The 23196-nt window shown below is 32.0% G+C and overlaps 1 protein-coding gene across 1 annotated transcript in view; it reads right to left on the reverse strand.

Moving 5' to 3' along the window:
- LOC130451073 (univin-like) overlaps positions 1-23196 on the reverse strand; it is a 61595-nt gene that overhangs the window by 27606 nt on the left and 10793 nt on the right. The window contains exon 2 of the mRNA XM_056789871.1: positions 8653-8761. Coding sequence (XP_056645849.1) covers positions 8653-8761 — 109 coding nt within the window. The remainder of the gene's footprint in view (positions 1-8652; positions 8762-23196) is intronic.

Raw genomic sequence — 23196 nt, forward strand, 5'->3', positions numbered from 1 at the left:
TATATAGAGATTAATCACGTGTTGTCAAGTATTCTCAAAAAAATTTTTTTCATTGCCAAAATAATCCACAAAATAAACATGAAATATTACTTTTCTGAGAATCTATTTCCAACAGAATCGATTATTGATTGATTATTTATCATAAAAAACAAGATTTTCCATGTCGCTGTTGATCAGAAACGTTAGCTATTTCTTGAAGAGTTGTTTCCACAATTTTTTCAGATATTTTAATTTGTTTGGGACAAAATGGACAATTAAATATTTTGTTGAAAATATCAATTTTGTTACTCAAACGTCTAAGTATGCTTCTGCTACAGGGGAAGAGTTCAACTTATCGAGACAAAAACCACGTTTTTTGTTAATTCGTTACCACGACACCATGCTCAAACTAGTTGAGTTTTGAGATATGGCAACACTGACACAAGTTTGACATTTTTATTGGCGAACGTACTCAGAACGTGTTGTCGTACGAGTGGTATTTGAGTTGTTTACAGATAGTTGAAACATCAAAAATTTAATCGCTAAAATTTTCATGCAATGATTATCGACGAGGATTAAACCAACAGCAGTGTGCCTATCAACTCGTTTCGACTTTTGGTGATGAAGCACCATTTCAAGCAATCTTTCTTCACTGGTTTTCCGACTTCAATGGTAGTCAAACTTCGCTACACGATGACTTTCCTGGAGGTCGTCCATAGTAGGCTTTTGTGCCAAAAAACATCGATGCTGTGCGTATTATTAATCCAATGATGTTTATTATCACTTGTGGGCGTGTAAATTCTTCGATGCGGTTTGAGGATCTGTATGACTTGCACGAATTGCTGTGTCATCAGCAAACGTTGCTATTTCTATTGGGAAAATTAGTAATAATTTGTTTTACTCTCGATTTGCAACTCGTTAGCAATATGCACACTCATAGCACCTCGTTAGCAATATTCACACTCGTATGAAATTCGCCACTTTATAAACTAAAATAATTTTATACTTTCATTTTTTGGCTCTCGAAAATCGAAAAATCATCCGATTTCGATGAATTTTTTTTTAAATTTTCGTTTTTACCTCGAATTTATGAAAAAAATATGGTAATAAAAAAAATTAACACTTATATTGACTAGATTAAATTAGGTTGGGTTAGGTTAGGATGAGTTGGGTAAGGTTAGGAAGGTGCTAGAAATTTAGAGATACCATTTTTTTAATGGTGAAAATTTTTAATCTTTCAAAGTTAGCTTTTAATATTGTATACTTAATTACAATAAGTGATTTTGAAAATGTTTTTGTTCATATAACTTTAATGATTACTTAATAAAAGAGGTACAAACAATTAAATGTAAGAAAAAATCAATTTTATGTATTGTAAAAACATGAAAAATGAACATTTTTGTATACATTTTTTTTAAATTTGTTAGTTTTTTTTTGTGAAGATTATGTAAAAAAATATAACAACTTCATTTGATTATTTGGAAACTAGTTATCAACAATTATACGTGAATGAGTGCATTTTCATGAACATATAAAGCCCTTAAACCAATATAAGTTTTTATTTTTTTCATTCCCATATTTTTTTCGTAAATCCGCCGTAAAAACGAAGATTTAAAAAAATAATAGAAACCGGATGATTTTTCGATTTTCTGGAAACAAAAAACGAGGGGACCGTCTATAAAATTACCAAACTTAGAAACCAAAGTGTTATTTTCAGGAAACAAATGATATTTGGCAGATAATTAATATATTGTAGATCCTGAATACGATCCTGTTTAAAATATTAATACTCTACATATATATCGATCACGCATGAATACGTCATCATCAAGTATGACGTTTCCTGTCGAAAATATACTATCATTCATCAATAAACCCACTGAAAACTTGTAAATAATTACCTCCATGTATTTTAAATAGAAATCTGTTTATTTTTATAATGATTGCGTTTTTATCAGCAATTAGAAAAAGTTATTTTATAAAACAAAAATATCCTTTTCAACACTGTTTATGTCACTTTCTGCTCTCTCTTTTTTTTTTTTTAATTTACCAACAAACAATATACGGTGTTTGTCCCAAAAGTTTTACATCCGTGAAACCAACTCAAACAATAGTTAATGCTATAATAGGACTGTACTAAGAGAAGCTACAGCATTTGTACCCAGTTCTAATAACTAAACAATAGATATTTATTACTTATATATCATTTTTTTAATTCAATCTTTTTATCAAACTACTATTCACGCACACAATCTATTGGTTACTTGCCGTTTGTATTGTAATTTTAGGGAGACATTTAATTATTTTCGATTGTTAGTCATATAATTAGATTGCTCAAAGTATTTTTCAGTCTTCTCTGATTGTTTATTCGTGATTTCCGAAACCATTTGATTGTACTTTTATTTCATTATAACTAAGAGTGGATGAAGAAAATGGATAGTAGAAGAAAAAATAGGTTTTGGTAGCAGCCATAATGTCAAAAACGTACTAGATTCTTGTTGCATCTGAGGCAAGCAAAACATTTTGACAATTAACTCAGGAGTACTTAATATGTAAGAAAAGTTTCGCATTTTGAGGTTATGTTTATAGCGTCACTGGAAATTCTAATTATTTCGCTTATTACTCTTTTTTTTATTTCGGCGGCAGTCAAAAAGCAATCAATCAACTCTAAAAAGAAGTTATCAGCTTTAGACAGATTGAAGTTACAAAAATTACATAAATAAAACGGTTAATTGTTAGCGTTTTCCTGTCCTCTCGCACTTCTTCGTAATACTGTATCAAAACGGTTTTTCAATTTTACTTTTTGATAATAAATCTTAAATAGTAAACTAAAACAAATTATTAATGGAGTTTCATGATAATAATAATACTGTGAAGCACGCCTTCATATTTGAACACATTTTTTGCAGCCTCGTAGAAATTCATATGAATAAATTCCCCCTTGCCTCTTCGTACAAATGCATTACCTACAATACCCTTCTCTCCCCTTAAATTAGATAATAAACTATGTTGTTGCGTATTTGCATCAACGGCCGAATGTGTAAACTGTCATCGAAAGTCTTGGAAAGTACGGAAATAGTGTTTGGAAAAGTACGAAGATGGTCCCAGAAGAGGAGTTTGTCCACGTTTGAACATATTATCTTTTCTGTTAAATAGTTAAGATTTTCCAACAATGAAGATTTAATTTTGGCAGTTGATGACTATTTTGAAGAGCTAGACGATTCAAATAAAAAAAAGATATTGAAATTTTTAAACATCGCTGGGAAAAGTGTATGGAGCTGAAAGGAGATTGCAGGGAACGAAAAATCAAAATGTTTAGCGTTTTACTTAGGCTAGGTACATCTGGACCATTTTCGTAGCTCAATATCAATCAGTTTAAATAGAATCAGTATGAAAATAAAAATAAAGTACTTCAAGAATATGAAACCTAAGACTGCTTCAGACCAATGCAAACTTTATTATAAGATGGAAGAGAAATTTCCATTCAAATACCTTATGGTCAAACATGTAGATAAAATTAACATGAAGAGGTTACAGAAACAGCCAGAAATAGAAAGAAATTGAGAGCTCTCGTCTATAAAATTGAACAGAACCCACAAAACGATCTCATCGTTTTACTACAGCTGCTGAAACATCTACAGATCCCTTTTTTTCACTGGAAGCTGAGTGAAGATGATATATAAACGCTACTGACGAAGAGACTGCTTTTGCATAAACAGATAATGAATTTCATATATGTACTGTGAAATTTATAAAGCGTGCCAAAGCGTACTAAAGCTCCAAGCTACTTTTCCATAAAGTGGGATATTTGGAAAAAAAATTGATGATGATACAATCGACAGTGAATTAAGTAGATCAACTGACAGACGAGGAAGATTGTGCAGAGGTGCCTGCAAATAATGACCAAAATATTGACATAGCAGGGACTTTCGAGGTTCATATCATCTCAGATGATCTGGATGAGGAATCTGATAGTTTCTGGGAATCATACTTTTATCGGGTTACCATACATCACCGCGGATTGATATGTGTCTTTAAATGAGGACAAATCTATGGATAATGTCAGAAAGAGCCGGATTGAATTCAAATCAATGAAGCGGACCCTACATTTGAGTGATAATGACAACTGACAAATTCGTAAAAATTCGTTCGTTTTTTGACCCACTTCTGTACAGCTTGTAATTTTTTCTCTTGGCGTGTCTATTGATGAGATGAGATACAAATCAAAAGCAAGCCTGTCCGTTTTGGATTCAAACTTTTGTTGTTCGAATGGATACTTTTACCAGTTCGTTGTTAAATGTGGAAAATGTAGAAAATAATAATATCTCTTCGCTTCTTGCAAACTGTTGTCTCTTGTGAAAGCCCACGGATTCTTCGCCACAGGAACGATTCGTGAAAACTGAACAAGTAAGTGTCCGTTGATACCAACTGAATTGCTAATAAAACAAGAAGGGGGCTTCTATGATTCATAGTTTAAGGAACCGAATGATAATTCCATTGCGATAGTAATCAGTACCATCAGAACCACCCAATGAAATGAGTATTGATCTAACTGGGAATGTTATCATTGGGACTGATTCTCGTAGAAATATAACGTGGGTGAAAAAAAAACAATTAATATTGGTGAACGTTGCATAGATTATTTACACGCCGACTCTTAACGCTTTAGGCCATTGATGCGTATACACAACACCATTTATTTTGAGAAGTGACTAATTTTAATATTTTTCAAACATAAATACTTTTCAGTTTATTGTTTTTTAATAAGAATATTATTTTTGATATTTTTTGATCAAGGTATTTAGTTTATTGTTTCTAGTTCAGTTCATATCTAAATATAATTTACTATGATTAAAAATTGTTTCTCAATTGTAAAACAAAACTTATTTTTCTTATTATTAACACATTTCACTCCCTGTATAGACCACAAAATTTCGTACTTTTTTTCGGTATTATAATAAATTTTTCGGCATTTGGGTTTTTTGAACCTATTTAATGTATTCTTAAGAAGACATCTTTAAAAGATGATATACACAAACAGAATACGAAATAGAAGATCTTCATCTTCTTGAAATCCTTATGAATCTTGTTAGGAGCATAAAATACAGTCAGAATCACAAGTGAAGATTCAGTTTACTTTACAATTTAAGCCGCCCGTCTGGGTCGTAAACTGCATTTTCAAATGTCGGCTCTTTTATACAATACCTCTACAAGATGGTCACTCATTACCATAACCACCACCCAAATATACAACGTCTCATCCAAAAATTCTTTATCGATAAATTTTCATGGTACTGAGCTGAGTATTTATATGACTTTTTCTATTTCCATTAATAAAAATCTAGAGTCGAAACAAGTGATGTGGCTTTGATAGATGGCGTAGAAGAAAATATAAACATATGGAACGCTATAATTGAACAAAATGGTATGAAAATACTGGTAGTAGAAAATCTAAATATCAATATACATTCCCGTGGGAATTGAGCCGCTCTTTGGACCTCTTCGAGTCTGTATTGTGATGAATCATTTCCCATGCAGGAGCCCCCAGACTTTGATAATGGGACCAAGCCTGGGGCCAGTGCTGGGTAGCCGAGGTTAAGCACGTCAACCTGGGCTTAAGTCTGATCAGCCGAGCATTGGCCGTGCCTGTAGTTTCCCAGCCTTGGCTAAAGACTAGCGAGCCTAAGTTCGGCCATTCAATAGGAGCCAAAACTTGGGTCAGATTTGAGTAACCCAGCCTTGGCCTTGCCTGTGATTTCCCAGCTTTGGCTCAAGACTGGTGAGTCTAACGTTAGCCGTTCCAAGGAAACTCAATATTGAGCCAGATATGGGTAACCCAGACTCTTTAACAAAAATCTCCTACTACCAAATGCACGAAAGTATCCGATTGTGACCGACGTTAGCAGAGAAGCTTAAGTCACCAACTTCATGCTTAATATGTTTATGTCTACCATCGATAAGATAAATTGTGTTTTTGCCGGCTGTTTTGCATTTATCTAAGTTAATTCATAATTGAATTCTTTATAAACAATGTCTATTTCATATCGAAGAGTGTTACAAAATAAAGAATACGAAGAAAATAATCCAGGTGTCAGTGAAACAAATTTAATAAAGGATTCTATTAATAATATTTGTGTTAGTGACAACAGTGACTCTTCTGATTAAGAACCATGTGATTTACCGCTTTGTGGCAATGATTTTGATACCAATAAAACTAACTATTATGATACTACTAATTAGTTAGTTAGTTAGTGATTCTAGGGATGATAATGTATCTATTTATTTATTTTACAATAAAAATGAAAGTGATGATCTGATCTCTAATGAAGTCCCTCAAAATGTATAAGAAGTTTTTGAACCAAAACGGATACTCAGAGAAAAACTAGTAATTCAAGAAGAGTCATAATTCACAATTACAGTAATTACGATTTTCAGCATCAATACTATATTTCAATTTTTACTAATCCAAGTAAAACGTTTTAACAATACGTTTAGTTTGAAAATATGTTTTTTCACGTTTGTAAGCATATGTTCAGCTGTAACAACCAAACACGGCTCAGGCCTGTGAACCAAGAATGGCTCTAATGATAACAACCAAGCCTCTTAACTGTTATCATCCCAGTCTTTAGCCAAGGTTGTAACAATAAAGGCTTAAAAGCTTGGCTCAGACTTGATTAGCACACATGGCCCTGTTAATGCAACCAAGCCTTGGCAGTGCTGCTTGGGCCAATGGTAGTAACGGAGCCTGGCACCCTGTTGTCATTCCAGACATTTACCACGGCTGGGCCAAGCTAGACATACAAGCGTGGCCAAAGTTGCAAAGCATTGCGCTAAACTTGGCCCATATTTGGTCCTGTTGTTTCTTCTCGTATGGGTTCCCATGGCTTCTTATAGTCTTATTTGTTACACGAAATAAGATAGAAGAACTTGGTGGTAATAAACTCCTATCACATCCAGTATTTAATCCGTCAGATCACTATTTATTGAGATCTATGGAAGAAAAATGGATTCCAAAGGAGATGTTGAAAATGTAGCGTGACAATTTTTTCAGCATATTGTTAGGTTAGGTTTCAAAGAGCTTGCTGAACGTTGGGTTAAAACTATAGAATACGATGGGCTACACTTCGAATGTTAAGGGTCTCTTTTTGTATGATTATTCAATGAAAAAAGTGAAAATTGGAAACTGACATTGTTTATAAGACACCCTCTATAGAAAGCGAAGACCACAGATTAAAACAATTTTTCCTGATTTATTGCAATAAATGTGTTATGTATTAAATAAATTATATTATTATAAAATGGTTTTACTTTCCGTAAATATCTTTGAAATAAACATGTCAATTGGAGAATGGATTTTTTCCAGATACACTTCAAAATGTGGATATTTGTTGTATTTAATATAGACAACGATTCGTAGAGGGTGACGACAGGTTGTATTTACAATATTTAAAAAGCTGTATGTCTTTGGAAGAAAACAAATTCAACCTTATAAAGTGTTTTAAAATATTTTTAACTTCGTAGTTTCCCGTACTCACTCATTCATGAAATACAGAGTGTCATAAGTTAGGTTAGGTTAGTAAAGGCAATCTCGTTTTAGATTTGTCGCGGTTCACCCTCAAATCCAAGACCTATTGTGTTACTTAGCTTAGTTCTTCTCCAATCTCCTCATTTTTATACCTAATTTTCAAACATTTCCAAAAATAGAATTTTTTACTTTATCTATTTCTAAATCTGATATTTTTTCGAGGCCATCTAGTCGTCCGTCGCCACTTCCTATTTCTGAAATGTTGTACCAACAGTACAATGTCAAATGGTCTTTTGGATTCAATATTACGTGCCCGATGAGAAAATGTCATTATTATAAAAGCGACGGGTCCTTTCTATGACATTTTCAAACTAAGAACAGATCTGAGTCTGATTCCAAGTCTGGGGACTCTCCGAATGATTTTTTTGATTGCCAAAAATGATTCACAGAGTGAGACTTTCCTTCCATTATTCTTTTCTTTCCCCATTTTCTTAATAAGTTCGAAATGTTTCTCTACGATAAGATGGACGCCATATACAAATCCGGTACGTGTCTTTTGAAAAGCTTGTAAAGCATCTGGAGCGGATTCTCCATTCTCCCATTTACCTAACTCCCTCAAAATGGTGATATCAAAATCGTGTCACTCAGTTATAAGTTTGTTATAGTTTAATAAAAAGCGTCTTTCTCAGCGTTTTTAAACTGTAATATATTTTGCGATTTACATCTGTTTTTAATACGTGTTGATGGTGCCATTTCGATTTTGTAAGTTTGGGAATGCGCACTTACGCCATCTTCTTTACTCTCATGCAAAGGATACAAAAATAAATTTATGAATCCTGACGAATGTCATGATAATCAGACATTTTGATTTTCCATGGGTCTTTGACAAGTTTATAAAATTATTAAATTAAATTCGATCGCTAAAAGTAGAGGAAAATCGAGACCGAAAAGTCAGTTACATGGACTACGGTGGAAAAGTGTCACTTTTCTACTTTGGAGTATAATTATTTCAGTCGTTAAATCATATTTTAAACAAGGAAGTTTCTTTTTTATATATTCATTAAAAACGTACTGAAAAAATTGATAAACTTTAAAACAAAATAGACGAATAGCTTTCGAAACACACATTGTTAAAATAGTCATCTTACCTAATTTGAATGTGACTAATTTTGGAACTGATTCGTCTTGACCAGACTTCTCCCTCGATTGAAGGTATATGTTCATCATCCTAGTATACTCGTCCAAACTGATATTTATCTGTGAAAATATAAATAAGTATTACAGAATATTATTCTTAAGAAATAGGTGCTAGAGGGCATGCTACATTTTTGGATTGTTAATCATATGTAATAGCTTTATTAATGATTCTCTCCAGTTTTGAAATTAACAGGTGTTTCAAATTAATTGGCAAGTACAGATTGTCTTCATTAAAAATGAAATAAATATATTTAATCACCGATTACTTGCACTTAATGGTATAGACATGGAATGAAAATACAAAAAATGACGAAGAACACATAAAATTTGAATTCAGATCAAAAATCCTAATAATAGTTTGCAACATAACCTCAAAAGTAGCCAGAACACAACTGGAATCAAATTAAGAACGGTCTATCTAACAAAATCTGTTAGACTATCTTCTGACTCCACAAATTATACAACATTACTCCATTTTATAGTACGAGGATATATCAAAAAATTCTTGGAATACTATAGAACCAAATTTCAATGTCAAAATATTTTATCACCAAATCTGGTGAATAAAGGGGGTGTTCTAGTAATTCAAACCCTAAATCACGAATTTCTTTGCATGGCAACATGAGATTTGTATGCAGGGGCGTTGTTCTGCAAAAACAAAACACCTTTGGATAGCTTTCCGCGACTTTTCTCTTTAATTTTTTACCGTAGAGTAGTCAGTAATGTCGAATAGTAATCTCCAATTATTGTTCTACCCTTATCCAAAAAATCAATCATGATTACTCCATGGCAATCCCAAAAAACTGAAGCAAGAACTTTTCCAGCAGATTTTTGTACACGAAACTTCTCAGGTCTTGGAGAACCAGAGTGTCGCCATTCGTCTTAGATTGTTGGTTTGTTTCTGGATCGTTGAAATGTACCCAAGTCTCATCCATAGTAACAATTCAGTTTAAGAAGTCTACATCGTTTTCAAATCGAGCGCAGATCGAACGCGAAAATCGGAAAATCCTCCGATGTCGATGAATTTTTTTTTAAATCTTCGTTTTTACGGCGGATTTATTGAAAAAAGAGATTTAATATAGTTTTTTGACATAACTTTTCTAAATATAATAAAATATATAAATATAATAAAAAAATATATTCGTTTTTATGGCGTATATACGAAAAAAAATATGGAAATAAAAAAAATGAAAACTCATTCACGTATAATTGTTGATAACTTTTTTCTAAATGATCAAATGAAGTTGTCATATTTTTTTATAATCTATACTAAAAAACGAACAAATTGAAAAAAAAATGTTGATTTATCATGTTTTTGCAATTAAAAATAATAACAATTTCCCTTAAAATTGATTTTTTCTCACATTTAATTGTTTGAACCTTTTTTATTGAGTAATCATTGAAGTTTTATGAACAAAAACATTCTTAAAATCGCTTATTGTAATCAAGTATACAATATTAAAAGTTAACTTTGAAAAATTGAAAATTTTCACCATTGAAATAATGGTATCTTACTAAGGTTGACTGTAAGAGATAAAAAATAAATAAACAACCATTTTCCAATTTTTTTTTCCAAAATGTTCGTTTTTTGTGTAATTTACCAAAAAAAATATATGAACTGCATTTGATGCTTTGTAGAAAAGTTATGTCAAAAAACTATATTAAATCTCCAGGTGAGATATTTCCCATATTTTTTTAATAAATCCGCCGTAAAAACGAAGATTTTAAAAAAAATTCATCGACATCGGATGATTTTTCAATTTTCTAGAGCCAAAAAGTATAAAATTACCAAAAATTTATTGTTAATCATTATTTTCAGAATTTGTATTTCAGAACGTCTATTTGAAAATATGAAATTAATAAAGTAAAAATTTTCAAAATTTTTCATCAAGTTTTAGTCTATATATTCAAATAAGAGGGTGGACGAGAGTTCAGTCCTGTTTAATCGGTTTTTATAAACTTGATTCTATTTGAAAGTGTTTTAGTCCAGGAATTCAAAATATATAAATTCTAAGTAATTTAATTAGCAACATAAATGCTAGTGGACGCTGTTTCATATATTTTAGGTATGTTGATTTCTCTTTAATCTCTCAAATTCAAATAGACGCATAAAAATTTAATAATATTTTTCAAATATAAACTAAATTAAGATTAAATCAGCAATAACCGCACTTAATTGTTTAAGTTTTAAGAAATTAGTTGGCCACTCGGTACATATTGTCAAAAATAATTAATTGTATTAATTTTATGCGAGTCATTTGCATTAGCTTTCTGCGATATTTCCAATAAATTTATTTAAGAAACATTACAAAACACCACGAACTACCACTGGATACAGATAAACATAGACCACATTATCAAATTAACACGTATAAACGTATAAACGATCATAACCTGGGCAATGAAGGAAAAAATAAATAAATAAAAGTAAGAATAGAGACTTTGTTTCCTGGGAATAAAACTATGTGTTCTAAAGCCGAAAATAAAATTTATGATGTCGAAACTATATAGATTAGATTTTGATTAAATAGTTTATGTACCAAATGAACCACTTCGTATCATTAAAAGCAGAATAAACTTATTATTGTGGTATAATTAGTTTCACACAAATTTATATCACCTCTGTATGTATTATATATATTGAATAGAACACCCTATATATTAATACATTTTTGAAATTTACGTGAAATTTTAGTATACTTTTGTCTAAAAACTTTTTTCGAAAAATGCATACTTTTTGTAAAAAATTTGACCAGTGCAGACCCTTATAAATCATTTTTTTAGAGGATACCCTTAAAGATATGATAATAGTTTCTATTCGGTTGCTTTTAGCATGTTCGGACGTATTTGAATCTATGTTGAAAATTTTTTCATTTTATACAGGGTATGTATAAATAGTGTTCAAAGTTTAACTTCATAAATATCAAATTTTTTCATTTTTTTAAATAGAATCATCTGGTTTTTTCTATTTTAATACATTCAGGGGTGAAAAATGAGGCAAATTCATGTATATTTTTTTATACTTAAACCTCACCGTTATCCAGATATTAAATGTTTTCTGTAAATTTCTCTAAATCGAAAGAAACCATTTTCATATCGTTAAGGGAATAAAGTATACTGAAATTTTAAGTAGATTTCAAAAATGTATCAATATACAGGGTGTTACATTTAAAATAACAACAATAAAAATATTTTAGTTAAAAAGATCGTATCCGAAAACTCAAACGTAGAAATTTTCATGATTTTACTATAAGTACTTATGTTGCCATATACAAATAGTTTTAACTCGTCGTGGGACACGGAAGAAGAAGAAGAAGAAGAAGAAGCTCTAACTTTTCTATTAATATTATCATTTATACAGCCTTCAATAACTGTAGAGCTCTTTCAACTTCTTTGTTTTGCAAATTTTTGATATAATCTTCACACTTTTCAAAATAACCGATAATCGACTATATATATAGCAATTTTGGTTGTTATTTTAGCTTTAGTCTTCATTTCCACAACTTCATTAAAATACATGGAATATTTTGAGAACAATGGTGGTGTTATATTTTCACATTTTCATTCCAAACAATATTTTTTAATAAGCACGTTTTATTAACGTAAAATCGAGTTATTTATGTAGTTTTTCACATGACCTACATTTTCTCTACATTTTTATTTATATAAAACATATTTTTATATGAAATTTTTATGACCACAATTTGCATTTTTCGTAATCCATGTTTTCAGCTTGAGTTGATGAATTATCTGCTGCTTTTTCTAATATTTCCATTTTAATACATTTTGACAGGTATTTCCTCAATAAAAATTTCTATTTCCTGTTTTTTTCTTCTATAATTCTCGAATTCTACTACCTCGCTAATGATCTATACGATTTCTTAAAACGTCGTGTCCCCAATTCTATTTTCGAACACGTTTCAGAGCAATCGAACCGACAACTAAGCTCAGTCCATCATTTTCTATTAAAACACATTTCGAAAGAGATTTCGTAAGTTGGATCAAAATATTAATGGGACAAAATATTTGCTTCCCAGCTTTCGAATATTTAATACATTCATCATTGGGAACTGAAGTTATGGTCGTAAATATAATATAAAAGAATAAACACTGTATTATCCTTATTCCTTACAGGAACTGACCGGGAATTGTGGTAGTTCAATTTTTTTATAAAATATTTAATTCAGATGATTAAAAAAAATAAATTTCAAAATAACAATAGATATAAATATTGAATTTGTTATATTCTTGTATTTTTGAAATTGAAATGCATCCAATTGAAATTACGTACAGTGAGAGTTGATTTATTCACGAGTTTTACTTCAACAAATACTTTTAAAGGAGTAATGTGTATTGTAATGAAATCCTAATCAAAAGCTTCCAAAAAATAAGAGAAATACGTATTAGGCTTGATATACAGAGGTTCTAATGGAAACAATAATATGTTTTATTTGTAAGAGGGTTATGCAACACTCTGTATATTTCAAGGTAATTTCAAAACAAAAACTTGAAGACATAATCAATGGATATTTTTAAATATTTTTTTTTAAGTTTGAGCTTGAAGATAAAATGCATCTACTTAGTGGAATTGGAAATTTAGCCGCAGCCCCCCTTTGATTTTTACGCCATTGGTGTTAGAAGCAGCCGTAGCGTCATATATTAGTTTCCATTTCTATTTACGCACTATTCATTTGGACACTACATGGATCGCACTACGTAGTGACATTGTTTTAGAAACTCAAGTGAAGGGAGCTAGAACTCATACCAAAAAGAAATAAAAAATCATATCCTTTTTTAAAAATTTGCCGTTGATTTAGTTTAGGATATAGAACTGGTTATTACCTATAAAAACATACCCTAAATCACAGTAAACCCTAAAGTTCTATGAGGATAACCACCACGAAACCGAAAAAAAGATTATTAAATAATTTTCAAGGTTTCCACTTTACCTAATGTTACCCAATGAAATTTTATTGATTCACTGTTCAAAGTCACTGTTCAAATGCTCCCAAACTTTTTATTTATATCAATTATCCACTGATTCTTTTGCTTGAATCTTGAACGAACTGCTTAAGAAAAATGTTTGTTTACCAAATTAAAAATAACAACAAGAAATATGAACATTGGGTTCAATAAAAATAAAATACTCATAAATAAAACATGACCACTCTTGTATTTTTAATTGCTCATCTAACTCTTCAAGGAAAAGTGACAAAATTTGCATGTTATCGAAAATCAACTCGTTCACTAATTAAATTGAAGATACTGGACGAAATATGAGGCTATAAAATAGAATCAAAACTTGAAATATCATCAAGTAGATTTAAACAAAATATTTACTACTGACTGATATGATTAACAGAAATAACACCATATAAAAACATTCTTTTCTCTGAGTACGTCAGTTAAATAAATAAAAGTGAAATTAATTTTGAACATAAGATGTATATAAGGGTTGAGATATGGCAACATTGATGTGAAAATGTTAAATATGCCGTTATAAAGCTAGACATGTTCAATGGTAAACGTATTTAGAACGTTTGTAGAGGAGAACTATTTGAAACATCAAAATGGAATCAACTATCGAATATTTTCCTGCGATGTTTTTTTACGTGGATAAAACCAATGGCAATGTGCCGATCAACGCGCTTCAACTTCTGTTGATGAAGCACTATATCGAACCATCCATCGTTGTCGCACTTCTCTACAGGATGAATTTAGTGAAGTTAGTCCAAAATTAGCTGTTGTGCCAAAAAACATCGATTCTGTGCAACTGATATTGCAAGATCGTCATGTGACATATCCCTTGAGATTGAGACATCCTTGGGCGTACATTTTGTCAAAAAGTCGTTCAAATTGGATACCGCATAATTTGACAATAGCTCAAGATAAAGTTCATGTTGATTTGTGCAAAGAAATGCTGAAAAAATTCAATTACGACGTCTTTGAGATGCGCACGAAGCATTTCCAAGCAAATGATCGCTTGTTTTTCCGGAATAACTGGAAATGTCATCACCGTTCCATTTGGCAACGTACAACTGTCAATTCTGAGTGGTACACCAGCATTTTTGTGCAAGTAGTGTTCGAAAAACCCAAGCGTAGAAGACGAATAATTCTCCATTTATTTCTTATATAATGAAATCGAATATTCAGAAAGTTCCTTTTAAAATTTTATCTATTTGTACAAAAATTACGTTTTTTTTTTCGATTTTTTGTCCCAAAATGGATACACTACTATAATAAAAATATACGTTGTATTTAACATAATTTGATACCTATTCAAATAAGTTTTTATGGCATACTAGAAAGACCCGGTTATCGATATAACTACCTTCAATTTTGGAAAGAAAAGGATTGTCATTCGGATTATCTAGGTAACCACTTACATTTTAGTACGGTCAATTATGGAGAAAATATATCTCTGTCCAGTTACTTATTTATCATTGGCGTATTTAAATATTCCAAATTTATGAATTTTTTTATTATTCAGTAATCATGTCGTGATATTCATTTAAGACGAAGGAGAATGATTAAGGTGGATTCACACCAACGGGCACAATCAGATCAGGTCACGGTCCTCGGGATCTCAATGAGAGTGTTCTCACTGGCGGGCACTGTACGGGCACAGTATTATTAAACATACACATTTTGTAAGAATTAAATCGGTACATTATTGATTAAATAAACCAATAAGCAAGATCGCAAGAGTCTGGTAGGCCGTTCTTGGTCTTGCATAAGTCTTGCACAACTCGTTTTTGGCCTTGGTCTCACACTGTCTGTCTTAGTCTTGATCTTAGTCTTGTAGGCCTTTAGTTGGTCTTGGTCTTAGTCATACATACATACATACACAAAGCTTCTGTTATTATCTTCATTGTTATTTATAATTATAATTACGTTAAAATTTATTTTTGAAGTACTATTATGTCACTGTTTACTTTATTATTTGCAATTGGCAGCTTTCAAGATTTTGGTCGGTTTGCAGGTAGCTGGAACGAAATATATAACTAACTTTCTTAGGAACTGTTAGTCATTACTTGATTATTCTAAACAAACTTATTTGAAAATATCAAAGTTATTTATGTTAGGATCTAAAAAATTACTACAGAAATACTACAAAATGAGCTTTTGTAAGCTCTCCCACTGAATTTTATTTATTCGTGGGGTTTATTTTTCAAATGAGTCATCATCACACAAATCGAATTATGTATTGACACCTATTAAAAAATTGTTGAAATAGAACAGTGATATTTTCTCACTGATTCATCCACTACGTCATTAGGCTTTATTTTCATCAGAAAATAACCTCATCTAATCTTTACTTTTATATTTATAAACAGATAGTTATTTTAAACATTTAATGAAACATTCCGGACCACACATTGTTTATCATTCCCCCATTTGACAGTAAAAAGAGTCCAGTTTACAAAATTTCTAAAAATTTTCTTCAATTGCTATGATCAATCCACTTTCAAAATCTTATAGGGTAGTTGGGAGTAAAAACACGCAGATTCGTTATCTCCTGTCGTCTTCAGACGTGTTTTTATGGGAGAACTTACATGTTGTTTTTCCATTTGAAGTATAGTCTAAAGTTCACTAATAAATGAAAAAACATGTTTTTGAAAAAGTATTTTTACCCAAAAATTAAAATGTATAAAACCCCAAATAAAAGAGATAGTAGGCGTTTAAAAAAACTGGTTTCTATTGGCTTTGAAGGCTTTAAAACGAGATCATCCTTTCGACAAAAAAGCATCTTCCATTGTCGCACGAAAACAAAATATTGTGAGCAGTCGCTTGAAAAATACGCCTTCATAACCATCATAACCATCTATACAATTTTTTCCAAAACCCTCCAATACTACAAAGTCATCAAGTACAATATTTGGTACAACATCAATGTCTCGCTCTTCGTTGTAGGAAAAATAAGTCACAAGAATCAATAATAATTAAAGCTTTCCTTTTGAAAGTACGAACTTTACCATTTTGATTTGATCTTTTGATTATTCAGTAATGCTTCCTTCTCCTTCTCGTTGTCTGTTTAATTGTTTTCTTCTTGGTCTTGCGAAAGTCGCTCCTTTTTAGGTGGCGATGTTAGTAGGGTTGACTTCAAACTTTTCCTGGGTCGTTTCCTTTCATTCTAAATTTTTCAGAAGGAAATAGTGTCTGCAAACTGAATGAAATCTTGACCTTCATCGTCTAAATCTGCACCTAAATCTTCCTCTGTTATTTAAACTGGCATAAAATCTATATCCGAGAAAATACTTTTACCTAATAAGTAGATTCCTGTAGACGAGAGCCCTACCTTGCTATATCTACAGTAGCAGTTTTTACAAATGCTATGGAAAAGAGACGAGCCCCATGGTAAATGGAGAGAATATGTCTTGGATGGGAACTGGTCCAGCTGTCAGCGATGCTCTCGTAATAAAGTTTTAACGGTTTGAAGAATGCCGGATCGAGTGTCTGGGTCTTATCACTGACATGTGAAGGCAGACTTAATAAATGTATCAAATTATCTTTTGCAAATACTACTGCTTGATGATACAAGATTATATAGAATCAGAAGAACTTAGTTCTCCTTTGTTGGACTTCTATATTTTATAAATTGCTTCAGGTACTTGATGAGGGTGGGAGTGTTCATGTAACCACTATCAATAACAGCCATGTCGCAGGCAGTGGACCGGTCTTTTACTAGAAGAAGATTCATCCATTTTCAAGTTAATAAGAAAAAGGGAGGGAACATCTTGAGCAGTTGTACTCAAACAGTAACTCATACAACCGTAACTGTTTGTCGTTTCGGCAGCTACTGCTTGTGTTCTTTCCAACTGGGGCAACATGTTTGGGGTTGTCTGAATGCCCATTCCATCGACGTTATAGATACGGTTGGAAGGTAACTTATATTTTTTTAGTTTTTTCCAAAATTTCGAAATACTGTCGTTGGTTTTCATGAAAAATCCAGTCGCGACCAGTCAACTGATTCATAGGTGAAAATGAATGGTTTCTTACACAATAAGAATAAATTAAAATATGAAATCTTTTGTCGAGATCCTTGCAATGTTGAACTATTTCGTTTCTTTGGATCTTGGTTAGAACTGCTTTAAATCTGCCTAAATACTGGACACTATTTTCTCACCCGTTGCCGTAGTGTCGCTTCATGAAATCCCACAGCTTTTGCTGTCTGACATATAGAAACGCCATTATTAATAAGTTCGCGAGCTTCGCACAAAATATTCTGTCAAAGTCCTACAACCTACCAAATCATTGAATCCGTTACATTCAAAGATAAATTTGTTCTCGTAAAATAGAAGCAAAGGATGAACACCTCATTGCAGTTTTTATAAAACTATCTAGGCATAGGTTTTATTTTTATTAAGAGAAATCATGCCAAATTTATAGTCCCTTCTTAAATGCTTGATTTTTCTACTAATAGTTGTGTTCTGTTTTTCTTCACTACAGTATGTCCCAGGACCCATTGTTAACTTTATTCTTTTTATTCAATTCATTTAACTTGCGCTGGAATTGCCAAATCATCTTGTACCTTGGAACACAAAGTTCCAATAACTGCTTGGCTATCGGCCACTTATTTTTTAAATCAAAATAAGCCGATTTCAGTGAAATTGCTTCCACACTTTGTAAATTGTTAGTTTGAGGTTAGAATGAAATATGAAAAACGAAGCCTAATGCTGTAGTCCACCCAATTTTTTGCATTGGCGCAGTTTTTTACCTTTAACACCTTCGTACTCCGCTACACAGGTCACTATGACCTGACTAGAGTCACCCAAGGAGTTTAGAGCTCATACACAATCCCATACTAGCTTAAATTTTCTTTTTCTTTAATTTCTTCCACATAATAAATTTTCATTTGGAAATTTAGTTAAGCTTACTGGGAAAGGTATTCCTTGTTTTAGCGCTTCTACAACTTTTTGAGCCGTCCGCATTCCAAGTAGCTTCAGTAAGTATGCCTGGTATACTTATTTTGTTTGGAAGAAAAATTCTTTTCCCAATTAATATTTGCCACTTTCGATTCGTTTAAGTGTGAAGGAATTTTCTTAAATCATATCCAATTAGGAAAGTTGAACAACAACTTTCCCAGGTTCTTTTACGAAAAATTGAGCTATTTAAAAACAGGAAAAATATTATTGAATTCACAGAAAAATACAAATAGTGCAATGAATTATTTATTTAATGAATATTATTGTGTAAAGGGGAAATACCTAACTAATAGAAAATGACGTAATCGTAAACCCCCCACATATTTTCATATATTCCTAAGGGGTTACGAAACTATCAAAAAGAAGAATCTCTCTACAAAATCAAAACATATAACAATAAAAGAGAACATAAACTAAAAATAGGGAGAAGAAACCAAGAAGTAAAAAACGGATAAATTTTTTTATGAAAGTTATTAGTTAGGTTTGTATGAGGAGCCTCGATATAGATTGATCGTGGTTCAATCGGAGGCCAGACGGCCATTAAGTTACCTTTTATTTTTCTCCATTTAAAAACTTAGTAAACAACCTAATCCCTATTTCTTAGAACAGTCTATTATATCGTCCCTCAGCATTTCGTCATCGAATCATGACACCAACAGAGCAGATGCTCGATCGTCTCTTCTTCTCCTTTACATATTTCGAATAGTTGGCCATTGTCTTGTGCCAATACTATACGTTCAATGGTCTTTTAGATTGAGTGTTTAGTTAACCTCATTTTGATCGTTGATCCAGTTTATCTCAAGGTGATTTTCGGAGAATGTTGATTGAATATTACACTCTCGACCATTTATGAAACAATGGGCGAATACAATAATTGAACCTTCCAAAAAGTGGGCGGTGTAAAGCTTTGACTAATGTCCAATCAAATAGATTGTGCAAAAGACAAATTAGGAACACCAACATGACCATCAATTGAGACTAAAGAGAAAGGGAAAATAGGAAAACGAAGAAATGTCCAAAATATACTGCAATAAAAAGAAATCCAAAAAGCAATTTGAAACATGCATTTCGCGGGTATGTGATTGATGAGACGTTGTATGCACATATTAACACGGAGATATGTCTTCCAAAATTGGTTGATTTCATTGAGAATAACCAGATATTGGTCTGAGGCTCATGACATACCATTTGCAACAAAATATTATCTCTCAAAGGTTCCCCAGGCCTAATGAAGAGTTTTGGGCGATATTGAGTAAAAAAGTGTATGATAAGGGTTGGGGAGCCGAAAATGAGCAACAGCTTCTACGTAGAAGATTTCAAAAAATTCGCGAAATTGACAATTCCCCTTCCAACATATGATGCTACGCGTTTCTTGTACTATAATTTTTTTCGAAATCTTTTGTACATACGTTGGTTACCGCTCAAGAATTACAGTTGGAGTAAACTGAGAAAAATTGCGATGTCAACAGAATTTGATGACATAACGAGGAAAAACTAGAAATAAACTATAGAAGTGGAGGAGAAACCTAGTTATAAAAGAAGAAGAAGAAACAAATGTAAATATTTCATCTTATGGTAATATTCAGAGAACTGGTTAGAGCTCGAGAGTTAGAGCTAGAATAAACTGAAAAAAATTAGGATGGCAATGGAATTTCATGACGATAAAAACATAAAACGAGCAAAAACAAGGAATAAACTGAAAGGAGAGGAGAAACCGAGTTATAAAGAAGAGACAAATAAAAGACAGAGGCAGATACTTTACTATAGTTTTTCCTTAATTGACCCCATGGTTCTTGGTATACACTACAATATGTTGGAACCAAATAATTTCTTAAATGACAAAAAAGTATTTATTCAATAAAAATGAATCATTAACAATTGCTTCTACTTGGCAAAATTTGAAAAACCACGTGGAAAAGACAGAGTTAACATGCGAAACCTCCAAATTTATTCAGGGATTAGATTTGATCTCTCAGTCACCATATTGACCGATCCAAGTCAATAATTTGTTTTTAAAATGCAATAAATTTAAATTGCAATTTAAAACTAAACAATAGTTGGTTTCGTGTCCTATGTTACTCAACCAAAGAGACCTGTTCCTACCTGCAACGTGGTCTACCTTGACTTTGATTAGTCACCCTGAACGACCCCTGTGTGTGAAATATATAGCCTTAACCCAACAGGTGATACCTTTAACACATTAATGGCTAATTGGGCGAAAACCTTCACCAAAAAAATGTGTGGATTGTCTTTACAAACACTAAAATTTAAGAAAAAAGAGAATTTCCATTCTCTCCATATTGCGCTTAATGTTAAACGAGGATGGTCCTGAAAGTACCTGGACTTAGCTTACCTAGAGATGACGGTAGGTGCTTGAAAAATACCACTGGATTGAAAAGGTGTTTGGCAACCATCAATAGTGAACGTTTTCAGTGAATTTGTTAACATGAAAAAAATTGGTCATCGTTATGTGATACAATACTTACGACCTGCGAAGACCAGCTTCGTATTGGTCGACCAAGTGAGGTGGCGACTCTAGAAATGTTGAAGAAAATCTGGATGATTGTCGACTGGAAGTGTGCGAGCTAGCAGACATGTTAGACATTTCAAAAAGTGCGGTACATCGCATATTAACTGAATATTTGAACATGGAACAAAAACAGCGCCGTGAAGATGTTTCCATCGAGTGTTTGGCAATGCTCCACAGAATAAAGCCAAATTTTGGCGACGTTCCTTAACCACGGATGAAAGGTGGGATCATACCACACAAGATACAAAAGAACAATTAAAACAATGGACTGAAAAGGGGAGAACCGGCTCCAAAGAAAGCAAAGACCGTTCCATCTGCAGGTAAGGTCACGGCATCAATTTTTTGGGATGTACGTGAAATAATTTCCATTGACTTTCTTAGAAAAGGAAAAACTATCAACGGCGAGTATTATACGAACTTTTTCAATGTTTTAGCGAAGAAATCAAGCAAAAACAGACCTATTTGGCTTAGAAGAAAGTGTTTCATCAAGACAATGCACCAGATCACACATCCGTTATTGCAATGGCCAAAATTAATTTGAATTGCTATCTCATGCACCCTATTCGACAGATTTAGCCCCCTTGGATTATTTTCTGGTTAGGTTAGGTTAGGTTAATGGCTATTTTGTGGAGCTTGACAATTCGAACATCGTTGGAGAGATTTTTTCCAAAATGTTTGTGTTTTATTTGTTGCGCCAGGTATTTCTGAGACCATTCTTTATATATAACGTATTGGAAATACAGTCGTCTTGTTAATGAGTATTTTAATCAATTCCATTGCCATAAATTTCCCAAGACTCAAATTATAAAATAGAAATTCAAATCATTTCATGTTAAAATATTTATAATTACGTTTTATAGAATTTGATATCTTTATTTATTTGTTAAACCGGTCTATCGAAGACGTTGCACAAAGTGTCTTAAGAAAGGAGATGATGTGCTAAAGTGAGGTATAAAGCGAGTGTCGAATATCTACCGTATGTAAATCATAAACAAATATTCTAAGGTCGAATGAAAGCCTGAAGCGATTCATATTAACTGTAATATTCTTTAAAGAATTTTAATTATGTTGATACTGATTTTACGCGTATCGGCTTTCCCCAAAGATCATATAATCACAAGTGAACCTGTTCCGAGCTATTATAGCTATCATACAATATAAATAAAAAAAAACTAGAAGGCGAAGAAATCGAGGATAATTTGAACCTCATTGGTATTTAAACATAAAATTTAATGGTTCAAAATTGATTTATTGGAAAGATACACAGAAGTATACTTATTACAGTTTCAATCATCGTTTAATGGTAATAAATAATTTTGAAATTACCCCATTAACACAATCAAAATAAACAACATTTCAGCATAATCATCATTTAGCTATTATTGAATATAAATTTATGCTATTGGTTGTTTTCACATAGATTTTACTAATTGGAATGTACGAGGGTGGTCTGAATATTTCCCAATCTAACAAAGAAGCAAGACCTTTTTTTTTCTACAAGCATTATTATTTTTCAATACTAAAGTGGTGGATTCACACCTGTAGGCTATTCATCTTCTGCCGCCTCTACTGACTTTTGAAATTCGATACTTTAGTTCACAATTATTTAAATTACTTTTTTATAAAAAAATATAAATTATAATTTAAAAATAGAGGTTTCATGTAAAGTTGATACATATTTTTTATTACTAGGGCTGTTTTTTTGTCAACCTCCGATAGACTATAAATAAAAGTTTCATATAAAACAATAATTTTATTACCAAAAGATTGGTAAATTTCACACTACAATTCAAGTAGAGTACAAAACAGATCTTAAAACTTCTGGAAACTCCGTAGACTAAGCAGTAATGGTGAATCTGCGGTTTTCTTTAACCATTCTTTCAACTCGTCGACATCTAAAACGACAGATTTGCGTCCTTGTCCCCTTTCATCATGCACATCATTAGGGCCATCTTTAAACTTTCGGAACCATTCACGCACAACACCATCACTCATCAAAAGTTTTCCCCATACACACGACTCATTCTCCGATTTATTCC

Source organism: Diorhabda sublineata, chromosome X, assembly GCF_026230105.1.
Source record: "Diorhabda sublineata isolate icDioSubl1.1 chromosome X, icDioSubl1.1, whole genome shotgun sequence".
Taxonomy (NCBI): domain Eukaryota; kingdom Metazoa; phylum Arthropoda; class Insecta; order Coleoptera; family Chrysomelidae; genus Diorhabda; species Diorhabda sublineata.